The sequence below is a fragment of the Ananas comosus genome, linkage group 1, assembly GCF_001540865.1.
Source record: "Ananas comosus cultivar F153 linkage group 1, ASM154086v1, whole genome shotgun sequence".
NCBI lineage: Eukaryota > Viridiplantae > Streptophyta > Magnoliopsida > Poales > Bromeliaceae > Ananas > Ananas comosus.
Window position 1 is genome coordinate 13,779,161 of NC_033621.1, and position 13,817 is coordinate 13,792,977.

General features: G+C 37.9%; 1 protein-coding gene across 1 annotated transcript; it reads right to left on the bottom strand.

Moving 5' to 3' along the window:
* Window positions 5,143–7,111, bottom strand: LOC109707675 (transcription factor MYC2-like). Its single transcript, XM_020229138.1, has 2 exons — window positions 6,573–7,111; window positions 5,143–6,380 (listed from the first exon to the last, which is right to left on the bottom strand). The coding sequence occupies exons 1-2, from the start codon at window positions 6,829–6,831 to the stop codon at window positions 5,818–5,820; spliced, it is 822 nt and encodes a 273-aa protein (XP_020084727.1). The 5' UTR covers window positions 6,832–7,111; the 3' UTR covers window positions 5,143–5,817.

Genomic DNA, 13,817 nt, shown 5'->3' on the forward strand with positions numbered 1-13,817 from the left:
TTGTGAGAGAGCGTGGGCGGCACCGCGGCGGGGCGTCAATCATGATGCATCAGCCATCATGGCGTCTGGGTGGCGGGAGACTTGGCCCACAAGCAACTCTATTGCCCACTGGCCACTTTGTAACAAAATTACATTTTGGCCCCCACACTTTATAAAATTTTAATTTTTTCAGGAACTTAATACTAGAGCTTATTGTAATTTTCAAAATATTGGGGGGGGGCCATGGCCATTGTGGGCCCCAATATGGCTCCGCCCCTGCATGCATGCCTCATGTATCGTAAAATTTGTACTCCATATAGTAGAGCTATATGTGTAGATTGCATGCATTGTGGATAGTACTTGGTTTTGCAAGTTGAGAACATGTCTCCATGCTAGAATTGAGTGAACTATACATCATGAATATATTAATGCCATGCTTGGGACTCGTCGAACAAAAGTATCATAAAGGGGCACTTAGAATTAGTAAACTATGAAAATGCAACTTAAAGACATGATGATAGGCCATTGTACATCTGCTATATTCCATATTAGAGACATGATGACATAGAGATAGGCTATTAAGATACTTGATATATTTCATATTTTAGACATGAGGACTTGGTTCTTGAGACAGATCATTGTTTGCTTGCCATTGTGCTCATTCGCACATGCTTGTGAGGGTTGCTCCCTACAAGCTGGCACTCCGGAGATAGCCATCGCGACATATGCTCGCCCGTGCGGGATTGGGCGCCGAAGTGGATTGCCGTGGGGGAGGCTCATCCCTAGAGTGGGGATGTTGACTACCACGGGGCCATTAGGCACGGCGCAGGCCAGACAGCCTTCGGGTGGGTCTTATATCATTGGGACTTAGTGACAAAACATGCTATGTGAACTTTAAAACTATTAAAGTGGACTTGAACTAGAATAGTAAACAATGACATATTTACTATTTTTGCATCGAGGACATCGGATTGGTTGCATTTCTATGCTTATGCATGTCATACACATCCATATACATTCATGATATCGTTGCTTTATTACTTAGGCAAATCATGCTAAGTAGAGACTCTATGTTATAGTAAGTTATACTTTTCTTACCTTTCGCTTTACTACATTGTTAGTCACTGACCTCTTTTCGTAGCTTTTGGGCCTTGTGGCGCAGTTCACTGAAGTCAGTAATTGCCCACTGGGAACTATTTTTAATAGTTCTCACGCCCCCGTTTTCTGGTTTTCTTTCAGAACCTTCTGCACCGGCAGAGGCACGGGATCGCGGTAAGGGGATCGCATAGCTAGCTAGCGAGGAGCGGCTCTTGCCTAGGTGGTTTGCTCTTTCTTTTTGTAGTTGAGAGAGAGTGAGAGATTTTGTATCCATGTATAGAGACCACCTATATATCTACCTTTGGCACTTGTATTTGGGATTTTCTTTGTATTACTTTATGCTTTTATTAGTGGATTCCAGTTTTATGCTCCTTTCATTATTGTAGAACTTAGTATTATATCATACTCTGATACTCCTAGTTGTCTTGTATTACCGCTTTATTTATTGTTGTTTTTAGATGCCTTATATGTTTTAGACGTATGGCGGGTCTGGGCACGCGCCGGGCGGGCTTCCGCTGGGTCCCGGGGCGTGACATGTTGGGATCCAAAAAGTGAACCGTAGGGCTAAATTGAGGGTACTAACAACCAAGCTTGGTTAGGCAATGAAAGAACGTGGTAGCAAGCAGAATGAAATAAGATTGAATCAGTTAAGTATCTCGTTGAGGCTAATCATGGGCGGGAGCGCCACGGCAAGTAAAGGCCATGTAGATAGCTGAAAGGACAATGCAGGCTTTTTGGCTTTACTCACTAGAAGTGATGAGACATACAAGTCGTGCGGGCGAAATAGGTGACACAAATGTGCAAAGCATTGACGTGCAAGGTGTCTCGCTAACTCATCGGGCTTGGCAGTTTTGCTAGCTTGTGCCACATATTTGAGTGGCTCGAAAAGGTAACGCAAGCGAACATAGTGAGCGGGCTATGTAAGCGGTATAGTCGTAAGCGTCATAAAGCGCTAAAGACAATATTGTGGAAAAACCTACATTCGAGAGTGCCCTTCGTAGCATGCGACGTTACGGAGCGTGGACCTGGGCACTTGTCATATGATGGCCGTGTCAGGGGAGCGAGACGCATTGGAGTGAGCACTGCAACAGAATTAGGTAATAGGGATATATTCTTCGGACACTTTTATATAATTGTCCCATTTATACCAAAATTTTTTTAAAAATTTTATTAATGCCTAAATATAAAACCCAATCCAATCAAAAATAAAAAGTTCCTCTACTCAACTAACCATACCCAGCCCACTCGGCCTAATTACAAATAAAAAAGAAAAAGAAAAAGAAAAAGAAAAATTGATCACCATCTCCCCTTCTCTTCCTCCGCTACCGCAGCCGACGAGGTAAGGTTCCGGCGGCTGGAGTTCTGCCGCGAGGATCTCGTAGGGACCGTAGAGTGTTACGATCGCTACGTATCCCTCACCACAGGTAGTTGGAGGAGTGGGTGCCAAATATCAAGACGATCCTATCTATAGCGACCCTACATATAAGAACACTTTTAAAAAGTGTCGGTATTTAGCAAGCACTACTTTTTTTGACATGTACCGACATTTAAAGTGTCGCTATATACTATTTTTATTGTAGTGCACAGACTTACTCTGACTACACTTTATCATCATTATATTTTTGCCACTATGTATAACGATACGTCCTTATACAAAAATAAAATTAGAAGTAATTAAATACTACTTTGTAAACTATAGGATAGCAAAGTAAAAACGGATAAAGCTATATGCAGTTAACTTAAAGTTTATTAAATTAAAGTTTTTCCTTCCTTTTCAGAAAACAGTTTGTGGCCACTATTAATTCCGTAGAATGCAGATTTTTTTGGAGAGAAATTGTCCGCAAGCATTTATTGAAGGATGAGCTTGAATTATAATGAGAATGCAGCTTTGGGAATGATTTAAGCACCACTTGTGAACAAATTAAAATGGAGAATCTAATATAAATAACTCCAAATTAACCAAAGAATTAGTAGAAGATTTTCATGGCGCGCGGTCTACAGATCTAAATTTCAAAAAAGGATGGGGATGATTTTTGTCCCGGTAATTAATTCCAACCTAAACAACTAATCCAGTTCAAAGGAGCTAAAGCTCTAAACAAAAAACGAAATAGAAAATATAGTAAATTAAACTACAGCAAAAGCAATCATATATACTATATGAATTTTAAAATGGTAGTGAATAATTCAATTTTCTTTTTTTTGATGAACGTACGTAACAAATAATGGGGAGGCGCCACGCTAGGTGGAACACCGTGTAATCATATATATATATATATATATATATATATATATATATATATATATATATATAAGACAAATTGGCTTAAATCAAAAGGTATATAAAACCATAGGATCATGCATATACAGTAGTATCATTGTATCTTTTCTATGCTGAAGTGACAGCGTGATAAAATACAAAATCTAAATATTAAGGACAGAATTGGATTGACGATTGTAATAGTAAGGGAGAAGTTGATGGTGTCACTACAACAAAAACGGTCTATAGCGACACTTTTAAATATAGGTACATGTCAAAAAAGTGCTGCTAGCTAAAATTACCGACACTTTTAAAAAGTATTGCTATATGTGGGGTCGCTAGGTATATAGTGACAGTTAAAGAGTGTCGCTATAACCTAAAAGAGTGCTGCTAATTTACCAACACTTATTTAAGTATTTAGCAACCGCCGAAACTCTATCTCGTTGGCTGCGGTGGCGGAGGAGGACGACAGGAAAGGCTCTTCGTCTAGAATTTCAGTGGATTGAGTGAAGAGAGAAGAAAAGATGGTAATTGATTTTTCTTTTTTTTTTTTTCTTTTCTGTTTGTAATCGGGCCAAATAGACTGGGTGTGATGGGTTGAGTAGAGTAATCTTTTATTTTTGGTTGGATTGGACTTTATATTTAGGTATTAGTAGATATTTTTTTAAGTTTTAGGATAAATGGGACACTTACTCAAAAGTGTCCCAAACATGTGTCCCTATAACCTAATTCTGTTGTAGTGTGTTCTCTTGGTGATTACATTTAGCGTCTAAATTTCAAAAATAGATGAAATTAATTATACGTTTATAATCCTACAAAACCCTACGTACATATATAGTTGCGCTATAGTACTACAATCCAAATACAGTTGAAATCGGATAAATCTATATTACCGAAAGGCTAACTTCTGAACACTAGTCTTATCACTCTCCTTTTAAATAATAAAATTAGAAAAATAAATAAATTCTGGACCGGTGCTCACTCTGAGTATTGTAATTCTATAATCCTTTTGGGTTGTAAACTTAGTATATCTCAATATATATAGCTAGTTTTCCGAAATCTCTTTTTATCACATTTGAAATCGCACCACTTTTCCAGAATTATTTCGCTGGAAGGAAAAGAATTTATCAGAACTGCTTGATCGAGCGTGGTTGATTGGAATCCCAAATCGCAATCGGAGATGTTGGGGATTCGATACCAACAAAAGTAAATTTAAAAATAGAATGATTTAGTGCGAGTTATTGGGACTTCCGAGCTTGTTCGAAGGAAAAGAAGATAAAAAGAAACTCCATGGCTTGTTTGGCCTATGTAAATGCGCAATTAGTATTAACATACAGAATATGTATCTAAAACAATTTTTGAATATACAATATAATTGGCTAAGTTTGCCGAGCAATTAACCTTGTGGCCCTCTAATATTTTGTTTGCCAAATAACATTTTGGAAAAATGGAAGAAGAGGAAGAATAAAGAAAGAGGAAAAGAAGAAGAGGGTAAGCAAGTTAATTAATAATTAAGTTAAGTAAAAAAGGTTAATTAATATGCTAACTCATATCAATCAAAAATTAAACAAACGTTTGGTGCAGTCCCGGGACCGTTGAGTTGGAGAGTACACATATATTATGGCACATTCGTCGTCATCATAAGAGCATGCATGTTACTTCGATATTTGTGGTTTTCTCAAATTAACTTTTGAGAAGCAAAAATAAAGTTAACTCAAAATAAAGGATGGAGTACTACTATACAAGGTGCAATTAAATACGAAAGCTCTGTGAAAAACACCATTACTATTGATTAAACAGGACGAAGCTTTGCTTAAGCAACTGATCAAAAGCTGTTATTTCTCAAAATATTTTCCTCCATACAGAAATAAAACTGCTACCATTCTCGATCGAGCTCTTCTCCTTCGGAGTTAACCAAGCTATTAATTACCGGTCACATATGTACTTTTTCATTCTTTCTTCTTCTTCAACTTCTTCTTAGTCCCCTTTCTATCAGTTTCTTTCTAATACTTGTACGTAGTAAATGTAACCAACTAATTAAGCATGCAGGCTGAATCGATCAGCGAATACAAACATGCTAATACTGAGTAGTCAAGAACGTAACCTCATTGATATATCTTCATCACTAATAAACGGCAAAGGAAAAAAGAAAGGAAAAAAAACCGAGCAATTAAACTAAGTACTCCTTCCTTGGATTAAGTTACTGATCTTAGTTACTTAAAACTCCATTTTAGCTCTTTTAATAATTAAGCCATCATCTAAAACCTTAATTTCTATGTGTAAGGCCCAAATACTTACTTATTCTGTACACGGGGCACGCTCGTACACCTAAGTCGAGTCGATATCACAAATAGCAGGAAACTAAAATTACTTTTATCGGACGAAACGAATCCCAGCAGATGACGATTTTTGTTTTTTTTTTGTTTTTTTGTTTTTTTTTTTTTTTTTGGTTGGTGTGGATCAGCTAGCAGCTCTTCTCTAGACTATTGAGTAGCGCCGTCCGGAGGCTGTCCTCTGTCTGGAGCGCGTAGGGCACGGTCACGATCACGTCCTGCAGCACCACCTCCTTGACGTTTGCGACGCAGGCGTGCCGCACGTCCAGCTCCAGGTCGCGCAGCGCCGCCATGAGCACCGCGGTGGGGTGGCCGGCGTTCTCCGACTGCGCCCGGATCAGCGCGTCGGATCCGACCACCTTCACCTCCAACTCCATGGAAACGGTTCCGCCGCCGGGGGACGATGCGGTCGTTGCGGGCGCGCTTGGCGTCGGCCTCGAGGTCGTCGACCTTGGCGCGGAGCTCCTTGATGTAGGCGACGGCGTCGGCGAGGAGGGAGGCCTTGTCCATGCGGGAGACGTTGGGGACGACGGAGCGCAGGGCGTAGAAGCGGTGGTTGAGCTTCTCCCGGCGCTGCCGCTCGGCCTCGACGTGGTTCACGGGCGTCTCCCGCCCCGTCCCGGGGCGCCGCCCGCGCTTCTTGGCCCCGCGGCGCCGCTCGCCCTGCAGCAGCCCCGCGGCGTCGGAGTCGGAGTGCTCGGAGTCGAGCGAGGCGGCGCGCAGCGAGGGGTCAGCGGCGGCGAGGTGGTGGTGCGGGGCGTCGGAGGAGAGGATGGAGTTGGCCTGCTGGACGAGGACCCAGTTCTCNCGGCGCTGCCGCTCGGCCTCGACGTGGTTCACGGGCGTCTCCCGCCCCGTCCCGGGGCGCCGCCCGCGCTTCTTGGCCCCGCGGCGCCGCTCGCCCTACGAGAGCCCCGCGGCGGCGGCGCCCTCCTTCTTGGGCAGGAGCGGGGCGGCGCGCAGCGAGGGGTCAGCGGCGGCGAGGTGGTGGTGCGGGGCGTCGGAGGAGAGGATGGAGTTGGCCTGCTGGACGAGGACCCAGTTCTCGGGGATGAGGTCGGCGGAGCCCAGCTCGAGGACGCCGCCGGGGACGGGGACGCACACCAGGGTCTCGATCCCGTGCAGGTGGGCCTCGCGCGCGCGCTCGCACCCGCTCGCCGCCATCGCGTGCGCCCCCGTCAGCCACAGCGGCGCCGACGCCACGTACGCCCGCGCCGGCGCCGCCGCGTCCCCCACCCCGAACGACCGCGTCAGCGACACCACGTAGAACCACTCCGCCTCGTCCCCGTCCCCGCCCGCCCCCGCCCCCTCCCCCTCCCCCTCCTGATCGACGCCTCTGCGCCTCTGGTGCTCGCCGTCGCGGGTCCCGCGGAAGTGGCCGTCGCCGAAGGAGAGCAGCACCAGGTGAGGAGGGTGAGCGTGGTGGTGGTGGTGTTCCGAGGGTGCGGCGCCAGAAGATGGCGTACGCCCACCACTCCGGCCGCGCGTGGAGCAGGAACTGCAGCTTGCTCTGCAAACTCGACGGCCCCGCCCCTAAGAAGTGCTGCTGCGACGCCGGCGGCGAACACGACGAGGGCGTGGAGATGAGCTCCTCCATGATAATCATGTATGTATGTATGTATACAACAACAACAACAACAATAATAATAATGTTGCGTTGCGGAAACTGAATAACTAGTAGATAGATATATATATGTTTGTTGTAGGGAGGGAGGGAGCCGAGAAATGACGGGATAAATATAGGATAGAGCGAAAGAGGGAGAATTAGGGGTCTTCTTAATTCCGCCGCTCTATTCCGATATTTCCCACCTGAAGGGTTGGGAGCGAGGGGGTATAACAAGGTCCCTGTCCCCGGCGGGGCCCACCACTGTGTGGGGACGAAGACGAAGACGACGAGGAGGAGAACAAATGGATCACATGGCTTATTTCATCCGGTACTACAATTATTGAGCGCTTTCCTACCTCACATTTCTTCTAATTATGAATGTACCCGCCCCCTCTTGCTAGTTTGTACCCTTTTGCAGTCCCACCCAACTTGAGGGAGGTTAATAAACAACAATGAAAATACAAGCAAATCCCACCACCACCATTAATTAGTCTCCTTAATCTAACGTTTGACTTTTACTTCCAATTTCATCAATTTCCCATTTTGCTTTCTTTTTCACACTAAGATCCTCCAACTCTGAAAATCCTTTAATCTTAGTCCTCCTCATCTTCAGGTTCCATGGTTCAAATGAGGAAAATTTTATATGACGCGTCCAGTTACTATTTCATTGCCGTGAATTCGTCACTTCCTACTGCAATAACAATAATAATGCTTTAAAATTAGAAAATTTGAGCACGTACGTAAATAATGAATATTTCAGCGCAAGCACAAAAATAATCCTAGTCCAAGAATAATTAACTTATTGGAATTAATGCCACATTAGATTTTTATTCTTTTTTTTTTTTTTGAGAGAGAGATAGGTACTACGCTACCCGCTTCGTTTAAATTTTACCAATGTAATTTAGCCAAAACATAAACTTGCCTTATTGGCATATCGAAGGTCTATTTTGTTAAGGAAGAAGTTATCCAAAATTGCGATTTCACGCACTCATCAAACTTTGAAGTGCTATTGTCATTTCAGTAGAACAGATACAAAAGTAAAACTACTTTTGGAAAAGTTTAAGAATCATTAGTATAATTTATTAGCTTTGTTAAAATTTTTTTTAGTGACATCATGTGGTAGGTGAAACAATTTATGAATTTTTTTGGCCTAGGTAGAGATTCTACTTTCTCATATTAAAAAGGCTAACATGTAAGTCATATGGGGCTATTAAATTAGAGATTCTGTTTTTCGACCTTAAAATGTAACCCTATATATATTTTATCACAGTAATAATTTTTAGTCTCTTTTTTTTTTCTTTTTTTTTTTTTTGGAATAGAAGAGCTACACTTTTTTTGAAGGCAAGGAAAGCAAGATATAAAGATTTTCCACTTTTTTAACCAATGAATATCTTATTTAGACATTAATTATGGAGAGAAAGCAAAAAAATATGTTTTTTCCTACTAAAAGGCAGCAGAGGCTCAATTTATGGGATTCAAGTTTTTAGTGATTGTCTAAATAGCTCTACTTGCCTAAAATATTCTAGAAACCTTAGCAAATGTAAACAAGTCTAAATAACTGTAATTCTGGAGTTAGTATACCAAATTTCGCATCTGAAATTTGACTTGGATTTCAATTTCGGTTTCATTCGTATCATCTTAATTGAAACAATTTGCCTCTAAAACCAATTTAAACTTGGGAGTACATATTTCCAGAATCGTAACAAGTCACTAAGATATAATTTTTATAATTCCATCAAAAAATTTAAAAAATATATATATATGATATATATATTTTTTTTACTTCACCTTTTTTCTATACGGCCCTCAACTCCTTAGTATAATAATATTAATAAATTCTACTGTATATGTATTCCAGAAAAGATAAACACATAAAAACCATCATTAAACAATAATTGAGAAAATTAAAATTTTGAGAATGAAACTCAAATTGAAATTAAACTCTAGAAATAACATTCCAACTAAGAACTTCAAAGATAAAATTTTTTTTTTGAGAACAAGGTAGCAAGCTACCTGCTTCATTCATAACTTCAAAGATAAAATTAAAACTACATATTGTGATGAAAGGGCTTGAACCCAATTCAAAACCTTAATAAGATCTCGGTATTGTTGATTTTTTTTTATTTTTTTTCCTAAATACTAATTTTATATAATTTGACAGAGCGGTTGACGTCATGAATAACTTCTTATTTAAAAAAAATCTCTTGGAAGCTGAAAAAACATATAAAAGATCCTTTTTTTTTATTGTCAAACAAACTCCTTGATGTAAGAATTATAAGTAATTCATCATCCTTTTCTATGGTATTTTACAAAAAAATATATATATGTATAATTTAAAAGGACGAAATAAGGGCAAAGATGCCAAGCAAGGCCTAAAACTTATGAATTAAAAACAGAAAATCAAATCATATACCCAAGAAAATTTTAATATATATTTAATGAGCAATGCTACAGGTATACCTCGAGACTAGGCGTAAGATTTTCAATCACCCATCCGGGACAAGAATTATTTGGGAATTGAACACCAAATTCTCCATTTGAGATTGTAAGATCTGTTACCATGTGGGCATCAAATTTCACATTTGAGATTGTAAGAAATGTTGCCATGTGGGCATCAAATTTCACATTAAAGTAATCTTTTAGGTAAACCCATCAAGGGTTTAGACAACCGTTGGTGGGCTTACAGTATTAAAAATAAGATAAATTTGTTCGAAAACAAAATGATTAAGAATCTAAAAAATGAAAAAATTTGAGAGTTTTGAAATTAATTTGATACTAAGTTCAGACAATAAAAATGTATTTCAAAATCTTTTTTAATTTTTTAATTATTTCTTTTTTATTTTTTTTAATATGTACTAGATTTTGTCTCGAGATGTGGAATTTCATATCCACGCGATGATGAACTCAACAATCTCAAATCGACAATTGAGGTTCCATTCCCAAGCAATTTTTGTCCGCCCAACCAATATTTGGCCCTTATTCTCCTTCTAGTCTTATCATTTTTTTTTTTTTTCGTTAGTAAAATTTATTTAGAATTTTCTCGATTATTGGATGCTTAGGGGCAAGATTTACAGCTATATATAAATACACATGTAACATTTTACATAAAATTATTGAAATTTTGTCTTATTCAAGGCCGTATTGGACTAAATTTACATTGGGAGCCTCCAAACAGGAGAAAATATTGCGTGCGCCAGGTGTATGATCACATTTTATATATCACAGCTTTGAAAACCGATATAAGGTTTTTTTAAAAAAAAAATTAAATCTAATTTATTTGATGTACATGTTACATAACATTAAAAATGTCTACATATAAATAATTGTAAATTTTGGGCTCCAATACCTCATAAATCATATATAGTAGGCTGAGAAAACTTGTAATTTTTCGTAAATAAATATTTTCAATAGTATATATATCGTATTTATCATATTATATTTTAATTTAAAAGAAAAAGATATGGAAACCTTCTCAACTTTAGCTTTTCTTGTAAATAAAGAGTCTGAACTTTTAAATTTGGCATTAGGACCTCCTAAACTCTATAAAAAAATATAGTTCAATATATAGACCCCTCGTTTTAATTAATTGGAGTTACTAATTATAAAAGTCATTACCTTTATGTCTTGCATATAATCTTACAAATTTTCGAAACACAAGAAAAATTATTTTTTCAATTATAATATGTTAAAAATAATAAAAATCAAAATTTATCTCAACTTGTTCTTCAACACTCGATTGTTTTTTTTTTTTTTTACATTTCAAGTCATACAATATTAATTAGGTGCACGATTCAATTACAACAGTTGTTTAATAATAAGATAAGCCTATTAAATTATTTGCTAAAGTTTACGAGATCAGTAAGTACTAAAATTGAAACTTGAAATGCCAATTATTTACAAAGAGGATCTTCTTTACATTTCTTTTTTCCCCATTAATATTGTTAAAATAAAATATTGACGGTTAATAAAACCCAGATGCATGAAGCATGATGCGTATAATAATAATAATAATAATAATAATAATAATAATAAATCGTGTGCAAGGCAATAATTTAATGATACCGAGACACCTGCTCCCATTAACACTCCACTCCATTCGTACGTAAAAAGGGTTTTATTATAACAGGCCAGGTATAGGATAACGAAGCCTAATCAACACCCAGAACAACAACAACAACAGCATCATGCATGCAAGAGGAAGTTAAACGAGTACGGGAGAAGGAGACGCGCGCGGGATACTTCGCGTGGGTTTCCGTTTCCGGCGAGGACTAGTTTGGCGCGCCTCGGGCAGCGCGCAGTGCGATCCGGCACGTGCAGGAGCTTCATACGTGAGCGTAATTTTGTTGGTTTGCATGCATGGGGAGGGATCCATCGTATACATATCAATAAATATATATATATATATATATATATAAGTCCGGTTACGTTAGCTTACTTGTAAAAGCACCGAGCACTTGTTGCTTATAAGTTTTGCACCGTTGGATCTATCTCTTTAGCTATTTTCACCCGTTAAATCATGCTATTCAATTATTCATCTACTCAACCCTAAGCGACCACTATCATTCTAACTACACGTCCTTTAATTCATTGGGCCGAAAACCTATAAGCACCAATGGCTAATAGATTTACACTTTAATTAATTCTATCATTTAAATTGTATTATTCAATCAACTAGCCACTCAACTCTAGGGGGATCATCGCTAAATCCTAGGAAATCGATTACTATCATTCTAACCTTACAATTTTTTATTCAAAAATTACAAACTCGATAGCAAAAGAAATTCGAATACTATTAATAGTATTCCAATCCAATTATATATATAGATAGAGAGAGAAAAAAAGAGAAGTAGGACTACCGTGCTATTAGGAGTACAGTAGTCCTTCTAAAATGAAAAAAAAAAAGAGAAATATAGGAGAAATTAGGTGTTTCAATTTCTCTTCTTTTTGAATTTCTTCTCAATTTCTTTTCTGTCTCTAGTACCAACAACCCATCAAACTTCATAAATAATTAAAAAATTAGGAATATAAAAACTAGTGTGCTCCTACTCTCTCTCTCTCTCTCATTCTCTCTCTCCCCGTATATGTGTGTATGTATACGTACGTTGGCATGGGGGGATATTGCGGAGTTGCAGCATAGGCGGAGAAGGGGATTCGCTTGGATTGCCGGACGCACGGGCGCGTGCATGCACATGCGACGGCGGAAGTCCGGCCGTCAGGCGAGAAGTCGCATGGAAGGTGGGTGGCATCGCAGAGTCAGGACGTACGGCTGCAAACTTGGGAGTAGATTCTCGATCTGCGCGCGGACATGCGAGGCCATCGACCATATATATAAAAGAAATCAATGTCATGCGTACGTAGTAAATTATGTTCTTCAGTGTGTTCAAAAACTACAAATTAAATAATTCGACGCCAATTTCGATAGTGCGCCGAATAGATATTTGTTAATTCTTTGGCGACAGCCGAAAATTGCTCACGGTCGAGTTTCAAATATAAAACTCAATATATATATATATATATATATATATATATATATAAGCGTATAGGAATTCCGACAATAACAGACGGAATCTAAAAATAAATAAAATAATATTACCTACGAATGGTTATAATTAATATGTTAAAAATATCTCAAATAAAAACAAACGGTTATGATTAATCTATTAAATATAAAATAATATTCCCTACGAATGGTTATGATTAATTTGTTAAAAATATCTCAAATCAATAAGAACGATTATGATCAATCTATTAAATCTCTACTATATAAAAATCTATTCTCTACAAATGCTTATGATCAATTTGTTATAAAAAAAATCTCAAATAAGAATAGTTATGATCAATTTATTAAAAAATAGCATTCCTATCCATCTATAAATTCAATCCTACGAACGATTATAATCAATTTGTTAAAAAATACCTCAAATAAAAACAAACTGTTATGATCAATTTGTAAAAAAAAAGCATTCCTATTTATCTATTTTACATTAAAATTTGAGTTTAAATTATGAATTAAATTTAATTTTTGATATCAAATTTAAATTAACAATTAATTTTTTTATTACAGTGGATCAATCTTAAATTTTAAAATTTGAAAATAAATATAAATTAAATTTTGATGCTTTTAGTTTAAAACACATATTTAAATTTAATTCATCAAAAATCAAAAAGTATATAAAAATGTTCGATGTATATAAAAAAAAGAACACATAGGATATTGTAAATATTTTCTAATAAAATATAATATATTAATTTATAAATATAGTTTTTATTATAAAATTTTGGATTTATATAATGTACACATTTATATTAGTTTGAAATATATTATAATAATTAATTGTTACGTGTATTTGCACGTACGTACATTCAACTAGTATATATATATATATATATATATGGCAAAAGACTTGATGGTTGGTATCCGAAACCCAAGTTCGAATACTAGTTGATTCACATTTATAGCTAAGTTTATTTCTAAATGAAATAAACGAAGCGGGTAGCATGCTACCTTTCTCTCAAAAAAAAAAGATCTATCTGTTCGTTAGTC

What these genes read in the sequence shown, in the direction of transcription:
- LOC109707675 (XM_020229138.1), bottom strand. Translation starts at nt 6,831, where the DNA reads ATGGCGGCGAGCGGGTGCGAGCGCGCGCGCGAGGCCCACCTGCACGGG. An exon ending in CGCCGCCGCGGGGCTCTCGT is followed by an intron (nt 6,381 to 6,572) that starts AGGGCGAGCGGC and finishes CGCTGCGCGCCG; the next exon opens with CCTCGCTCGACTCCGAGCAC.